This window comes from Octodon degus, unplaced genomic scaffold (assembly GCF_000260255.1).
Source record: "Octodon degus isolate 3935 unplaced genomic scaffold, OctDeg1.0 scaffold00288, whole genome shotgun sequence".
In the NCBI taxonomy this organism is placed as follows: domain Eukaryota; kingdom Metazoa; phylum Chordata; class Mammalia; order Rodentia; family Octodontidae; genus Octodon; species Octodon degus.
Genome location: NW_004524864.1, coordinates 1,317,575 through 1,332,545, shown reverse-complemented (window position 1 = coordinate 1,332,545; position 14,971 = coordinate 1,317,575). Strand labels below are relative to the sequence as shown.

The 14,971-nt window shown below is 36.5% G+C and overlaps 1 protein-coding gene across 1 annotated transcript in view; it reads left to right on the top strand.

The window, feature by feature from the left end:
• Positions 1 to 14,971, top strand: part of LOC101573051 (ovostatin homolog) — a 73,145-nt gene that overhangs the window by 56,096 nt on the left and 2,078 nt on the right. Inside the window, exons 24-33 of the mRNA XM_023707416.1 lie at positions 1,716 to 1,892; positions 2,702 to 2,783; positions 3,507 to 3,663; positions 5,504 to 5,578; positions 6,760 to 6,925; positions 8,386 to 8,594; positions 10,609 to 10,818; positions 11,261 to 11,385; positions 12,982 to 13,072; positions 13,528 to 13,596. Coding sequence (XP_023563184.1) covers positions 1,716 to 1,892; positions 2,702 to 2,783; positions 3,507 to 3,663; positions 5,504 to 5,578; positions 6,760 to 6,925; positions 8,386 to 8,594; positions 10,609 to 10,818; positions 11,261 to 11,385; positions 12,982 to 13,072; positions 13,528 to 13,596 — 1,361 coding nt within the window. The remainder of the gene's footprint in view (positions 1 to 1,715; positions 1,893 to 2,701; positions 2,784 to 3,506; positions 3,664 to 5,503; positions 5,579 to 6,759; positions 6,926 to 8,385; positions 8,595 to 10,608; positions 10,819 to 11,260; positions 11,386 to 12,981; positions 13,073 to 13,527; positions 13,597 to 14,971) is intronic.

The following is a 14,971-nucleotide window of genomic DNA, read 5'->3' as shown; positions in this document are numbered from 1 at the left end:
GGAGAGCAATATAAAGACTCTTCAAAAAAGTAGGACTGGAAATCCCATTCAACCCAGCTATTCCCCTCCTGGGTATTTTCCCAAAAGACCTGAAAACATCATACTGTAGTGATATATGTGCACCCATGTTTAGAGCAGCACAATTTGTCATAGCCAAATCTTGGAAACAACCCAAATGCCCATCACTTGCAGGGGATGAAAAGGCTGTGGTGTTTTTATACACTGGAGTATTACTCAGCTATAAAGAAAGGCCATCTTGAGGTCTTTATAGGTAAGTGGATGCACTGAGAGGCTATACTCATAAGTGAAATAAATCAGACCCACAAGTGCAAATATTGTATTGTCTCCCTAGTCTACGAGCCAGAAAGAATAGATAAAACCTGAAAGGTATAATAGATATAATAAAATGGAAAGCAACTGAATTTAAGGATTAAATAATGAAGATGAGAGAAAAGGTAGGAAAAAAGGAAGGGGAAAATTCATGTAAGTGTATATGTAGTTTGACTGAGATAATTGTGCTAATAATTTCCATCATTTTTATTAAAATAGCAGTTAATGTTTAGAATTTTCACCTTGACTAACTCTGCATGCTGATATCTGTGATCTAAGCAGCTACATTGAGGACAGCAGTGTGTAATACAAAAACCATGGTTGAATACCTCTCATCTTGATCTAAATATGTACTGATTCTAATGTCTAATCAATTGTTATCATGTTCTCTATAAAATAAACTTTAAAAAAGTAAAGAAGACAAAAAATAGAAAAAATTAAGGTTTCTTGAAAGCAAGTGCTACTAATCAATTATTTGTCCAATCTTGCATAGCTATTTCTGTTGATCTGAGCAACAGATCTGATAATAAAAATAGATAATGTAACAACCATTATTATTTAGCTATCCTTGTTTTGAAATTCTGTAATGTTTATTGCTGTATGTTGTCCTATTTCTGTTTTTTTTTCTGCTATTTGTTTTTGTTTTTGCTTTTACTTTTCAAAATAAAATAAAAAACATAACAATTTTTAATATCACACAACTTTGTTGGACTTGACTGTCAAATATGATTCTAAAATGCTTTATTTTTATTTTAAAAAGAAAGGAACTCTAAAAGCAATAGAGAATTTCAAAACAAGATGATAAAAAATTAACAATAGTTATTATATTGTATATTGTTATCTTGAAAATAATTGCTCAGATTACCAGATATAGGCATGCAAAATTGATTGAGCAATATAAGCACTAGCTGTTCCTTTAAATTAACTAAAAAAAATTATCTTAGCTAATATATCTTTTCTTCCTTTTCTCCTTTCCCCCATTCCAGTTCTTCCCTTTTGAGCAGCTTCTTTCCCTTTCTATTGTACGTTTTGTATCCTATTTACACTTTCCCTTCCTTATACTAGGGAGACAATATGATGCTTACACATGTAAGTTTGATTTACATCACTTATGAGTGTAGCCTCAAGTTGCATCGTGTATAAAAGCCTCGAGTTTATCTTTCTTTTTAGCTGAGTATACTCCATTGTATGCAAATACCACATCTTTTTTATCCACTCCATAGTTAATGGACATTTTTGGTTTTTCCAGGATTTAGCTATTACAAATTCCACCTTTCTCGCTCATGTCAAAATGTTTCTTATTTACACCGTGCCTCTTTAGCACACAGTTATTAATAAAGAGATGACACTTGTAATGGTATGCCTCTCTGCTTTTCCCACTTTAGGAGATATCCTTGGTGTTGCAGCTCGGAATCTGGAGCATCTTCTCCAGATGCCCTACGGCTGGGGAGAGCAGAACATTGCCCTTCTAGCTGCCAATACCTACATCCTTGACTACCTGAGAGCTACAAAGCAATTGACGGAGGAAGTTAAATCTCAGGCACTCTTTCTCTTATCTAATGGTGAGGTGATTTAAGCAGTTTCTGCTCATGACAGCTGAAATGCGCATTTAATATTATTACGACATCATGAAGCTGCCACTGTGCGGTATTACAAGCAAAGCTGAGCCTGAGTTTATGTGCTATTGAGGCTGAGCTGTTTTATTTTTATGTCAACATTTGTATGCACATTTACCTTCATAATTCAGAACTGTGGCATTTTAAATTATGAACTCAGTGGCTTTCTTAAAGCCTCATATTTTGGCACAGTACCTTGGTTGTTCTTATTGTTGATAGTTGTTATAAATGTCATTTATTGACTTTCAAGCCTATTCACTGATTTGTGTTCTGTTGCAATGAAATTACCTGACTTAACTGTAGGAAGAAGGCACATAAACTGTAAAATCTGATATCAAAGAAAAGCCCAGGAGTAAGTGACTAGAGTTCTTCTTTTCACAACATTAAAACTGCATCAAGTAAAAATACCTTAAAAGTATTAATTAATAAGTACCAATGATAAACCAGTTTGTCAGCTAGGCATACCTGTATGTTATTTCTCAAAAATATCTTATAAAGTAGAAGTTATTTTTTTTCTCCATTAGATGTAGAGAACTTGTATCAATATGTTTCAGAGATTATAATTGAAAATTGTTGTCCTAGAAATGTTCTAGGTAGATAATTTGTCTAACAATGAAATTCAGAGTTTATCTGACACTGTTACTTTTTGTATCTTTTCTTTCTTTCCTTCTTTCTTTCTCTTTCTTTCTGTCTGTCTTTGTACAAGTAACTTCTAAAGTAATTGAAAAGTAAATTTTTGCTGTGTTGTATTTTAGGTTATCAAAAGCAACTGTCTTTCAAAAATTTTGATGGCTCGTATAGTGTGTTTTGGCAAAGGGATCAAGAAGGAAACATATGGTGAGAGAATATAATTTTCTTTTTCTTTTTTTTTTTTTTCAGAACCGGGGATTGAACTCAGACCCTTGCACTTGCCAGGGAAGTGCTTATTCCACTGAGCCATCTCCCCAGCCCCTATAATTTTATTTTCAATAGTACAGAAACCATATGAGGAGGGCTTACAAAAAGATGCGGGAGTTCCATTCAGTGTAGGTTTTCTAGCTTCAAAGTGAGTTTCCAGGGAAGAAACAGATAAAACCAGAAGGTGTGAGTGGCTAGTCTAGTTCTTCAGGTCTACCCCGAGTGCACCTGTGCAGTTGCTTAGCTATCTGATCATCTCCTGGCAGTTCCCTCCAGCCATAGCTGGTTACCTTCATAGCAAAGGTACATTGCACCCTGTGCCCCTCACAGAACTCCACTGATTCAGGAAAATTAAACTAGAAGACCCCAAAGTATCTGATCACAATAGCTCACTCTCTCTATATGTGTAACTTAGGAACCACAGAACAAGACATCAAGATCTAAAGAGTCTGGACATTAGGTACTCTAATTTCTATAGACACCTATTCAAAATTTTTCATTGGCCCCAAAGAGCCATTAGTAGTCAAGGTTCCTTCCAAACAAATCACTGGAGAAGTTGAATAAGTCCCTTACACAAAGGTAACAATAGGAATGAAACTGGCAAGTAGCTGACATCATCATTGCTATTTTATCTAACGTATGCTTTGATGACCTGCACTGCAGGTTCAGCGCCCTTACTTACAAGACATTTGAGAGGATGAAGGAGTATGTATTCATTGACAAAACGGTTCAAGAACAGACCTTAATTTGGTTTTCAAGCAAACAGAAAGCCAATGGCTGCTTTGAAAGTGATGATGCCATTTCCCACAATGCTTGGGAGGTGAGAAACCAACAGAATGGGGCCTTTTTTTATTCCTCCATGTCCCCCTATCTTCCCTTCACTCTTGCCATCCACAGCTGGAGCATGATCATTATTTTTTCTTGTGAATCTTGTGCTTGCTGAGTCTGCTGTAGTCATGAGCCTGCAGTATGTGTCCTGGTCAACAGGAGCATGCATGCTGCATGCATATTTAATCATAACCTGGCTATAACTGCTCATAAGTCTTTTGTCTCTCTTACTTGGTCTCTAACCCTTGCACACAGGCAGTCCTTTGAAGTAAGTAAAGTGGAGAATAAAATGAAAAAATAAAACCTAGAGGGAGTACATCTGTAAATTTGGAACCAGACAATGCTATACTAAAGAAGAAGGTCTTGAGAACATGAAGAATGTAAATTAATTTCTAGTCATTGATGACAAAAAAAGTCTCAGGCAGATTACCTGATACTTTATAGTGTTCAGAGAAGCAAGATTTGAAGTATTTGGTAGGAGTATTTTCTAGAGATCTATCAAATTTATCGGTGCAACAATACTTGACACTTTTTATGGCTCAGTAGAATTCCATAATGAGAATGTACCACCATGTTTAACCATTCATTAATGGTATTACTTTTATTTTTCCAAAAATACCTACCATACCTTTTTCGTTGTTGTTCAGATCTTCAGGGTATCAATACAAGATTGGACTTGTAATGATCCTCCTGTTTTCAGCCTCCCAGGAGCTGGGATTACGGCCGCACACCACCATGCCCAATCTCAATCGCTGCCTCAGCACTCCCTGGGGGCAGGGCTGGCATGGCACACGAGGGATCAAACCCAGCCACTGCGCTCTCCCTAAGCAGGTGCTTTAGTCCACTGAGCTATCTGGCTATCTGGCCAGCCCTATCATGCACTTTAATCTTGAAATTTTAGGTGGATTTAACAGAAAACCATGTTTATGGATAAAATAGACACAGATTACTTGTCTGAAATAAATTTTACTTTAATCACTTGTAGAAAACAAGATGGTAGGCTTAAAACAAATCTCTTTGTAAAAATAATAAAAAAGAAATGTTCCTTTTCCAAAGAAAGAATCATGTTTTCTTAAACAGCTGACATGAGAGTGTTGTACTACATCGCTGGGTCCCAAATGCCACCCCGGTGTTATTTGTATCAGGATCGCTGCAATTGTCACTGACTGTTGAATTTTTAAATCACATTCTCTGTATGAGTCCTGACTTGTGTAATACTCCAAGTTCCCAAGGCATATTTGTGTACAATTTTCAAACCACATTATGTCTACACTTTTCTGCTCTTGTATTGTAAGACTCTTTCTAAACTGACTACTGCAACTTCCCAGAGCAACTTTGCAGAGATTTTTTTTTTTGAGGAGGTTTATTAAGCATTTTGTTTCAATTTTTTAAAAAAAATTCTTTGCTTTTTTCACATTCATATCAAAGACAGGTAAACTTGTAGCAATTACTTGGAATACATACACAATATCAACCACACAAATACTAATATATAATTAAATATATTTAAAAGTTGTATGCCTTGTGATTACATTGAACTTTAGTGGATTCTTGCTCAAGTAATATTGCTACTAATTATGGAATTTTCAAATAGCAAATGTTTGGGGCCAGGTGTACCTCAAAGGTAGAATACTTGACTAGATTTTGTGAATACCTGGATTCTGTCTCTAGCATCACAAAAAAATTTAAAAAGTAAGAACAACTCGTGTTCAAGGGTTTTGAAGAACAAGAGTCTTCTTTCCTCTATTTCCTCCCTACTTACCTTCCTTTCAGAAGAACAGCCTTGTCTTGGTACCCTTCATCCAGGATGACCGCTGTTCCTTTGTTCTTAGGGTGGAGAGGAAGAGGATGTTGTACTCACTGCATCTGTGGTTGCCATGTTCCTTGAAGCTGGGCTCAATTCCACTGTACGGTTTGCCATAAGCATTTGGCTTCAGTTACCTAAATGCATGTTAAGTGGACTGCATTCTGAGGAATCTGGTATTGTTACCAGATAGACTGGATAATGCGCCAAGAGAGCGCTCCATTATTTACCACCTTTAAATCCATGCTGTTGAAACCTTTATTCATAGATTCCTTTAATAAACATTATTAGAGTTTTCTTTCATGAGGATACAGTTAGCACACAACTCAAGTTTTCACATAATTTCAGGTATTTATATATCTGCTAAAGTTGAGGCAAGCATTTTACTATAAGAACTTCTGTTCTAAATGAATTTATAATTTCAAATTCTATTTCTCTATATATAACTAGAGAGTAAACATTTTCAACCTAAATGAGTTTCAGAGTAGCTACCTCCCTATCTACAGTTCAGCTGCTCTGATTTCAAAACATATTCCTAAATTAAGAGGTAGGCAATTTTGGGATCCTTAGCACGGCGTGAGCAGCGTCTACAGAAATACACACCTCTATTTAAGACATCACGTTTAAAGAGTTTAGATCTTAAGAAAAAAATTCTGACCTGTAAGAAATTTATGTTATAACTAAAATGTAACTGAAAAGACACAAAATTTTTGTTGTAATTTTCTTACAAATTTAAATTACAAATTTATTTTAATGATATTCATATGTACACGTATAGTACATATGAGTATTAGGAATAGGTTTGTGTGTAAAATGTACTTCAAGGCTTTATTCTACACTTTATAAATAATGATTAGAAAAGGGTATACAGATGAATGTCCATTATGCATCTGTGTATTCAAAGTGGTTAGGATAGATATATAGTTACATTCTCTTAATAAATGGAGAGATTTGTTCTAATGGTGTTTGTAGATAGGATATCATGTCTGCATCTTGTACAGCAGTTAACCACTAGGAAGAATGTATGTAATGTGTTAATTATTGAAACTGTCCTTCCAATTTGATTCGAAACTGTCTCATTGTTATTTGTTTATCAATAAAATTATGGAAAAAAAAGAAAGAAAAAAAGGAAAGTTAAGGGATATGAAGGATGGGAGAGAAAGTCCTATTTATTTTAATAAAAGTTCTAGATGAGATCCATAAATAAATAATGATTAGCTTGAATATTCAGAGAGCTTATAAAATGCTCAGGTGTCATTTAAGAATATATTTTCTTCTCCGTAGTTTCCTGTTTTAAGAAATGGGCTCTTTTGCCTGGAAGATGCCTTGGAAAGGGGTGTCACTAACGACTACACCCGCGCAGTCCTCGCCTACACTTTTGCATTAGCTGGAAAAGAAGAGCAAGTGGAAGGCTTGCTCCAGCTCTTGGATCAATCTGCCACAAAAATAAGTAAGCGGGTCTTCCCTTCGGGTGATGGGAGAGGACCAAGAAGCAAGGCGATGAGATTTCCTCAGCACTCATAAGGAAATGCTTTCTTTCTCTGTGTATTGCTGTTTCTTTTCTGCAATGCATCAGTGTCCCTTTATCTTGAAAGAATTATTTTTTTTAAAGAATACAAATGGTTTTAAAACTTAGAAATGATACAAAATTTCATTAAACAAAGTAATAGGAGTTCAACAGTGGTTGTTGTATTGCATCATATTACCTTCAAATTAGTTTTTAAGTTAACAGATATAAACCAGTAAAAGTGGTTAAAAAAAAAAAGTTATAAGAAATTAAACAGAAGGGGCTGGGAGATGGCTCAGTGGAATAAGCGCTTCACTGGCAAGCGCAAGGGCCTGAGTTCAATCCCTGGTTCCGCAAAAAAAAAATAAAAAATAAAAAATAAAATGAAGAAAAAAAAATTTAAAAATATGGTAAGCATTAACTTCTCCTTTCAATACATTAGCAGAAATCAGCAGTACAATTACCCAAACTGTCTTGCACATATACATAAATATATCTTTTTCCCTTGTCTCTTTTGTCTTTTTCCTCATCCCAATTTTTTCCCCCATTGAACAGGGTCTTTCCCTATCCTATTATCTTTTCTTTTTTCTTTTTTCTTTCTTTTTTTTTTTTTTTTGTGGAACTGGGAATTGAACTCAGGCCCTTGTGCAAGGCAAGCGCTTATTCTACTGAGCCATCTCCCTGACCCTCCCATTATCTATTGTATCTTGAAAGAATATTATATATTCTAGATTTCACTATTTTTCTTTTCTGATAGTTCCATCTCAAATAAATGAAGAAAAAGAGACGGAGCAGAGTTCCATGCCACAGACAATAATAGTTACTTATGGCAATTTTTTTTTATCTTAAGCAGTTGCTAGTTGAGACTATATTAATTGGTCAGTTGGTAAATATAAAATACCACAAATGTGTTAACTTAAAAAAAATTATTTCCTCACAGTTCTTAGAGGTAGAAATCTCTCTCTGTTTCTCTGTCTCTGTCTGTCTCTGTCTCTGTCTCTCTCTCCTTCCCTCATACCCCCCATGTGTATATATGTGTTTGCATGCTTGTATGTGTTTGCGCACGCGTGTGTGTGTGTGTGTGTGCATGAATCTCTGTCAGCATTTTGGTGTGTACACTTCTCCATCTTCTAAGGACTGTGTGATTGAATTACACCTCAACCCTAAAGGACTTGCTGGGATTTGAAAGCCTTTGTGAAGATCCCATCTCCAAACACACAAACGAGGTCCCAGAGGGAAGGGCTTCAGTGTATTAATTTCAGGGGAACATAACTCCGCCCCAAACATCAGTCAGAAAAGGAATTTGCATTACTTATTTGCATTACTAACTTTATAAGGACTGGTTATAAAAGGCATGCAATTTGTTTTCATACTGACTATGTGAATTTCTTCCTTTTTCTCAGATAACATGATATACTGGGGTAAAGAAAAGGAAGCCAACACAGACAGTTTCTCATCTTTTCTTCCTGCGGCTCCTAGTGAGACTGAGAAGACTTGTTATGTGCTGCTGGCTGTACTGTCCCAAAGGACCCAGGACTTGACCTACGCTAGCAAGATCGTGCAGTGGCTGGTCCAGAAGATGAACTCCCGTGGAGGCTTCGCTTCCACGCAGGTGACTGACGCGGGCCCGGCTGACCCCATAGCAGTATGCTGAAGGCAGAAGAGTCTGCTCTACAGCGAGCTTAGATAGCAAAGATGATCACCAAAGTGCACCTTCTAGGGTGAAGAAGGTTTTGTTTTTCAGTCCTATTTAATTTGGCCAACAATTATTTACGGACAGTTATTTTGTGTCAGACATCCTTAAGGAAATCTCTAAAGACAAATAAATAAAATGAAGGCTTTTCTTTATGCCCTATCACTTCCTTTTCACATCAAAAATAGAATGTGATTTTAGAACATGTTTCTGGCACAGCCATCAGAGCCTTGGTGCATTAGATATCAGACAATGCTGCACTCAGGTTACACAACAACCAAAAGGAAAGGTTTGTCCCTAACCGCATGGCCTATGCGGTGGAAAAGGAGCACAAAAGGAACAATTAACAGGAGAAATGAAGTAACTGTAAAACTAATAATTGCTTTTTCAGGAAACATTGAAAGGAAATACAGATTTATTTTTCTAAGAAAAATGTTCATTTCCCTCAAATTTTTGGTCATAGTTTTTTAGTAAAACCACAGACAAATAGAGTCTCAAAAGACTTCTGATTATAGCTTTCCAGTTTTGTTTGTTTGGTTTGGTTTGGTTTTTGGGTTTTTTTTTTATTTTTGGTTTTTTCTTTTGTGTTTTGTTGTTGTTGTTGTTTTTAGAAAAGGACAGTTTGGGCCAGGGAGATAGCTCAGTAGAATAAGTGCTTGCCTGGCAAGTGCAGGGTCCTGAGTTCAATCCCTGGTACAGGGGGGGAAAAAAAAAAAAGAAGAAGAAAAAGAAAGAAAAGGGCAGTTTAAAACTTCATTCAGGAAATCCAACATATAATTTTAAAACATACTTCCATTCCAAAGCCAATGGAGAAAAGGAAAGTAAAAGTATAAACCAAGAGAATAAAAAAGATGGAAGGTAGAGGAAAGGGGAAGGAAGTAGGACAATGGACTGCTTACAGTCTCACAGGGTGCAGCACTCTGACATGCTGAGCGAGTGCTTTTGGCCCCCAGACTGTTAGTCTTTGTTCTGATGGAATAGCCTCAAGAGTCCACCCACCAGAACTGACCCAGTGAGCTCTCGATTGCAAGACTTTGAAAACTGAAATGGGTGGGGGTAGAGGAGAGTGTTAGCAGAAATTTCCCCTTCATTCTCAGAAATTATCCACACTGGGTCCTGAGCAGTTCACTTTGTTTGTTTGTTTGTGAGTGGGTTTCTCTTTGTAGTTCAGGCTGATTTTGAACTCAGGGTGATCCTCCTGCCTCAGCCTTCCAAGTGCTTGGATTACAGGAATGCACCGCCACCCAAGCTCCTGCAGGTTCAAATAGTGTACATTCTTAAGGAGTTCCCAACTACATAATATCACAGACAAGTGACCACAGCCAGAATCTCAGGACATCAGTCCCAGAATATCTAGAAGTATAAAACCACATTGGCAAATAGAATTGAAGGGTGAAGAAAGGACCAAAGCAAAGAATAAAGCTTTGGAGTTAAGCCAAAAAACAACACTAGACAGAAAAGGGCTGCGAGACAGGTGCTATGAGTAATGGATTCAACAGCTTTCCATGCACCAGGGAAGGAAAAGCTGGAATGCAAATGGAGCAGGACCTCGAGAAGACAGAGTTGGGGTACACACAGAAGTTGGGAGGGAGGAGGAGGAAGCTCAGAACAAACTCCAGAAGTAACCAGCAGCCCTCTGTCTTCTCTTCTTTGAAGTGGAGTGGCATAGAAGTTACCTTTGAGTTCATCAAAAGTACACAATGCCTTTACTTTCAGAACTGTTTTTCAGAGGTTATGGCTTATCAAACCATTTAGAAAAGCCAAGTAAAATTAATATTTATTAAAGAAAATTAAGTTTATGTTTCATTGTTCAGGATACTGCTTCTTGGCATTCTGTTGAAGTGCTTCAGAAATACTTCTGTGGATTTATAGAATGGTTGCAGTCAAATGAGGCCTAACATTATATTACAACTACTCATACTGTTCTTTGTAGGATACCACAGTCTGTCTTCTTGCCATAACCAGCTATATGAAATTAACCTTCTCTAACGATCAAAACTCAGTCACCTTTCTAAGTGAAGAATCCATGGAGATTTTCCATGTCAACAAAGAAAATCGTTTATTGGTCCAACGCTCAGAACTGACAAAGGCAGACGGGCACTACACAGTCAATGTGGAAGGCCAAGGCTGTGCATTTATCCAGGTAACAGAAGCCTTGCTAAAGAGGAAGAAATTGTGTGCCATGTGGAGCCTCCACCTCAGTTATTACATATGAAACGTGACTTGGGCATTTTCCATGAGTCTATGTTTTTCTACACTTTCTCTCATTTCTTTCCTAATCAGTAGTAGAAACTGTCAGTTATTTTGTGAAAAGGTGCTGTCGTTAGGCCTACCTATCCAGTAGATGTTTCTTCAAGTATTCTACCTTTCTATTTCCAGAACAGATAGATTTCTATTCAAGTACTCTATCTTTCTTAAGTCATTCTGTGAAAGATTCTATATCTGGGGAAAGCTAAATTCAGTTTAGCCTGATTCCCTGCTGAGAAATCTGTAAGTACAGAAAAAATGGAAATACTGTATCAAAATAATAGATACTTCAGCTCTTGCTACAGATTGAGTTTTGTCTTACTTGACATCTGTTCTAGGCCACAGTCAAGTTCAGTGTGCCACTACCCAAAAAGTCATCTGGATTTTCACTTTCCTTGGAGATTGTGAAGAACTCCTCTTCGGATGTGTTACAGACTAAGTTTGACCTTACAGTGACCCTCAAGTAAGTGTCACAGTCTGACATTAATTCCAAAATTAGACGGATACTACAGCAGGAAATACAAATTTTAAACAGGAATAAAAGAACAAAATAGGAATGATTGCAACGAGGATGGTGATTATAATGAGGCAGAAGAGGAGGAGGGTGGTGATGACACTATACGTGCATGACAATCCCTTCGTGTAGCTCTGTGTAGACACTATGGAGAAACATAACTTGTACATTTAGGACAACTTCAGGTGAATCAGGACTAGGATTGTAAGCAAAAATGATTTGCATCCTATGCAAGTATGATTTGAAAGCTGTTGCTACAATGACAGTCCAGCAGTGCGTTTATTTTTTCATGTGGAGATGCTGCCAGATTTGCGCAGGTGAGACACACCACTTCCAACTCAACTTGTTCAGTCAGCTCTAGAGTAGAAAGACAGTAAATGTTTATTTTGAACTTATCAAGTGCAAATTTTCAGATTTTTTTTAAAGAGAAAATAAAATAATCCTCTTGAATTCAAAGAAGAGTTACAGAGGCCAAACATCATATTGTGTCTTAGTGTGAGAATCTGAAAGGGAAAATGGAATCTGAAGGGTACAGTCGATACTGGGGAAAAGGAATGGTCTCATTCAAAGGGAAAGAGTTACTGAGTTGGGGAGAAGGACAAGAGAGGAGGTGGGGGAAAGAGATGTATCTATGTATGGAAGCAGAATGGTTTGGACTACTGTACTGCGCATTTCTGCTTCTCTGTGGAAATGAGCAGATAATGCTTAATATGTTTTGCCTCCTTTTTCTCCTCTTAATTTTTATACATTTCTTTTTTTCTCTTTTTTCCTTCTTCTAATTTTGCATGCATATATCTGGCAATATGAATAACTGGCTGGAAGACAACATTATGCATTACAAGTACTGTGAAATTCATATTACTTTGTTAAGTGAAATTCTGTATCACTTGTAATTTTTCTGTTTAAATACTTATTTTGTACTATCTTTACAAAATAAATGAATAAATTTTTTATGCTGTCTGTAAAAAAAAAAAATAGTGTAAGCTCCTAGGCAGGGAAATACAGAGTAAAATTAGTGTGGGAAACTTTTCCTAAGATTTCTAAGTATAAAATCTCTAACACCTTAGATTATTAGATTAAATGCATTATGGAAATCTTAGCTTTAGTTCTCCAGTGATGCTATGCAGAAGCAGGATCAAGACCTAGAATTCTTCTTGGGGGCACTTTCCTGCTGTATGCTCCATCCAGCTGCCTTTGCAAAACTCTCCCCTTGTTGACTAAATGTAAGCACAGCATGAATCTATATAATCACTAATAGGCAAGCTGTGTTGTAAGTCCTGACTCTGAGATCTCAGATATGCTGAGCAGCAGATTTGGGGAGATGTTAGATTCAGATACTTTCTTGTCTGCTCCAGCATGTGTTCCTTTATATCACCTCATCCAGTCTCATTCTGTTCTGAATGCTCTCAGTTGTTTGAAGATGGCTTTCCTTGGGTCTCTCCACTTCTGTTTTCACCTGTGCTCCAGGTCGCACCTTTCAGCCTTGCTATGACAAGGCTACATTGATGGATGAACTAGTAGACTTTTTTCTCCTTTCAATTTCAGATACACTGGTAATCACAGTAACCCCAGTGTGGTCCTTGTGGATGTAAAGATGCTTTCAGGATTTACCCCAGTCCTGTCATCTGTGGAGCAGGTGGGCAATAGAAGCATCACCTTTCAGTACACAGAAATGAATAGAATATTTAGATCAAATAACACAAAACCATGGAATTCTTCTCTTTGAAAATTGACAATTGTGTTTTTGCTTCAGTGTAACATGAAAGGGATGATGTTCTTAATTTGTAGCAAAACATAGTCATTATTTGCCAAGGTTCATAATGTATTTCTTTTCTTCTTTTGTTTTCTTTATTTTTCTTTTCTTTTTTTTTTATTGGGGATCGAACTCAGTACCTTTTGCTTGCCAGGCAGGCATTTCATAATGTATTTCTTCATTGGGTTTCTACGGGTGCTTGTGAAAATGTTATGGTACCAGAAAAATCTGATCAAATAGAACCTGACAAAATAGAAAGCCTAGGCATTCATTCCACAGTGACACTTCCGTGTACTTTAATGTTTACTCCCCATCCTTCCCTCCCAATGTTCTCAAAGCTTGAAAGCGGTGGCCATGTGATGAAGACCGAAGTCAAGAATGACCATGTACTTTTCTACTTAGAAAATGTAAGTTCAGCGATAACTGTTTTTCTTTCATGGATATTTTTGTCTTCTCGGGAGCAGTCACATGCTTCTGTTTCTTATGGCTACACGTGACAAGATAATGAAAATACAGGACATAAAAGATGGCAAGTGTTCTGCCTCTCCTATCGTCACTCCCTATTAACACTCATTGACTTTATTTCATATAAAAAAGCCATACTCCCCTGACTAGGCAAATCTGAAGTTGATAAACATTATCTTCACATTTTCATTTCTCTCGTTATCTAACTTTGGCTCTACGGAAAATGTATCTTTTTTTATATTTAGACTTGAGCATCAGTGAAGACTGGCATCATTTCTTAAAAGCTCATTGCAATTAAATAAAGTTAAGATTACAGTGTGGTGTTTTGATTGGCATATGTATAGTGAATGGGTTAATTAAGCTAACAAAGTATGCATGCTTAACATAATTGTTTTATGTGCTAAAAAGACTTAATGAACACTCTTGACAAATTTCAAGTATACAAAGAGTATTATCAACTATTCCCCTCATTCCATCCATTATAGTTTTAGGACACATTCGTGTCCATAATCAGAACTTTGAACTTTGTGGTTTTTTGGGTTTTTTTTTTACATCAGTTATTTTTATTTTAAAATAAAAGAAATAAAAACAATGGTACCAAATCTCAAAACAAGATCTTAGGAGAGTAACAATGGTTAGTACATTGTGTATTGTTACTGCCAAAGTAGTTTCTCATATTACGAGATATAGGCAAGAAATAATAAATGAACAACATAGGTACAAACCTCTGTTTTTTTAAAAGTCAACAGAAAATGGAAATATACTTTTTAAAGTTTCTAATACTAGGAGAAGATATCATACAATGTCTTTTAAATAAATTGTAAGTCAAAGATATAGTATAAATCTTAGAACAAAAATTAAGATTAAGCAATATTCAGAAAATTAAATGGTTCAAAACAATTGAACTAAGAAAAAGTTTTCATGATAGCAAAGAAGTACTAAGAGTAAAACATAAGATAAATACTGGAATGGCAAGTAAACGACCAGCATTTCTAACAGTTTGAGGATAGGATATCACACAAAGTTCTAGTGTGTTGTGGACATGCATAATGACCAAGACAGTTACTGGTGGCTAGGCGTCACTTGTGGAACTGAGCTACAGCTATTTCTTTGAAATCCACCCTGTAGACTCAGGTGGAATCATGACTCATAGGGTGGAAGAGAAGTCCATTTGTAGGGTGTGCTGATGAAAATATTCTGCTGCTGAACACAAAGGAATAACTAAAAGACTACTATTGTATACCTCTTATTCTCCTCTTTTTGCCCTATTTGACGGGTTCTTTCCATTCTCATTCATGGGGCTGTAACCAATTTGCT